The 367-nt window shown below is 53.1% G+C and overlaps 1 protein-coding gene across 1 annotated transcript in view; it reads right to left on the reverse strand.

Moving 5' to 3' along the window:
- LOC119591116 overlaps positions 1-254 on the reverse strand; it is a gene marked incomplete at its 3' end in the record, with an annotated part of 5295 nt that extends 5041 nt beyond the window's left edge. Inside the window, 1 exon segment of the mRNA XM_037939831.1 lies at positions 5-254. Coding sequence (XP_037795759.1) covers positions 5-254 — 250 coding nt within the window.
- Between the last annotated feature and the right edge of the window lie 113 nt (positions 255-367).

Genomic DNA, 367 nt, shown 5'->3' on the forward strand with positions numbered 1-367 from the left:
TCACCACCGCGTCCTCGGCACCCGGAGAGACTGAGAGATGGGGGTCTCGCGTCTACCTTCCACAGTGAAGCCACGTCAGACCCCCTCCATTCACTTGTACTCAGACCAACCCCTATCTGGTTAACACCCAATGACAGTCTCCACCTCGCTGACACTTGGTGACAGTGGTACTCCTTCGTATCTGATGACAGTGGTCGTCCCTTCACCCTCCCCATTGTCTTGAGTAACAACGGTCGTCCCTTCACACTCACCATTGCCCTGTTAGTGATGCTGACAGTGACAGCGAGATAGTATTGGACTCACCATTAACAACAGGAGTAGTGTGGATGTTGACAGGGCAAAGACAGTGCAGCGAAGCCATTTCTGT

Source organism: Penaeus monodon, chromosome 28, assembly GCF_015228065.2.
Source record: "Penaeus monodon isolate SGIC_2016 chromosome 28, NSTDA_Pmon_1, whole genome shotgun sequence".
Lineage (NCBI taxonomy): Eukaryota > Metazoa > Arthropoda > Malacostraca > Decapoda > Penaeidae > Penaeus > Penaeus monodon.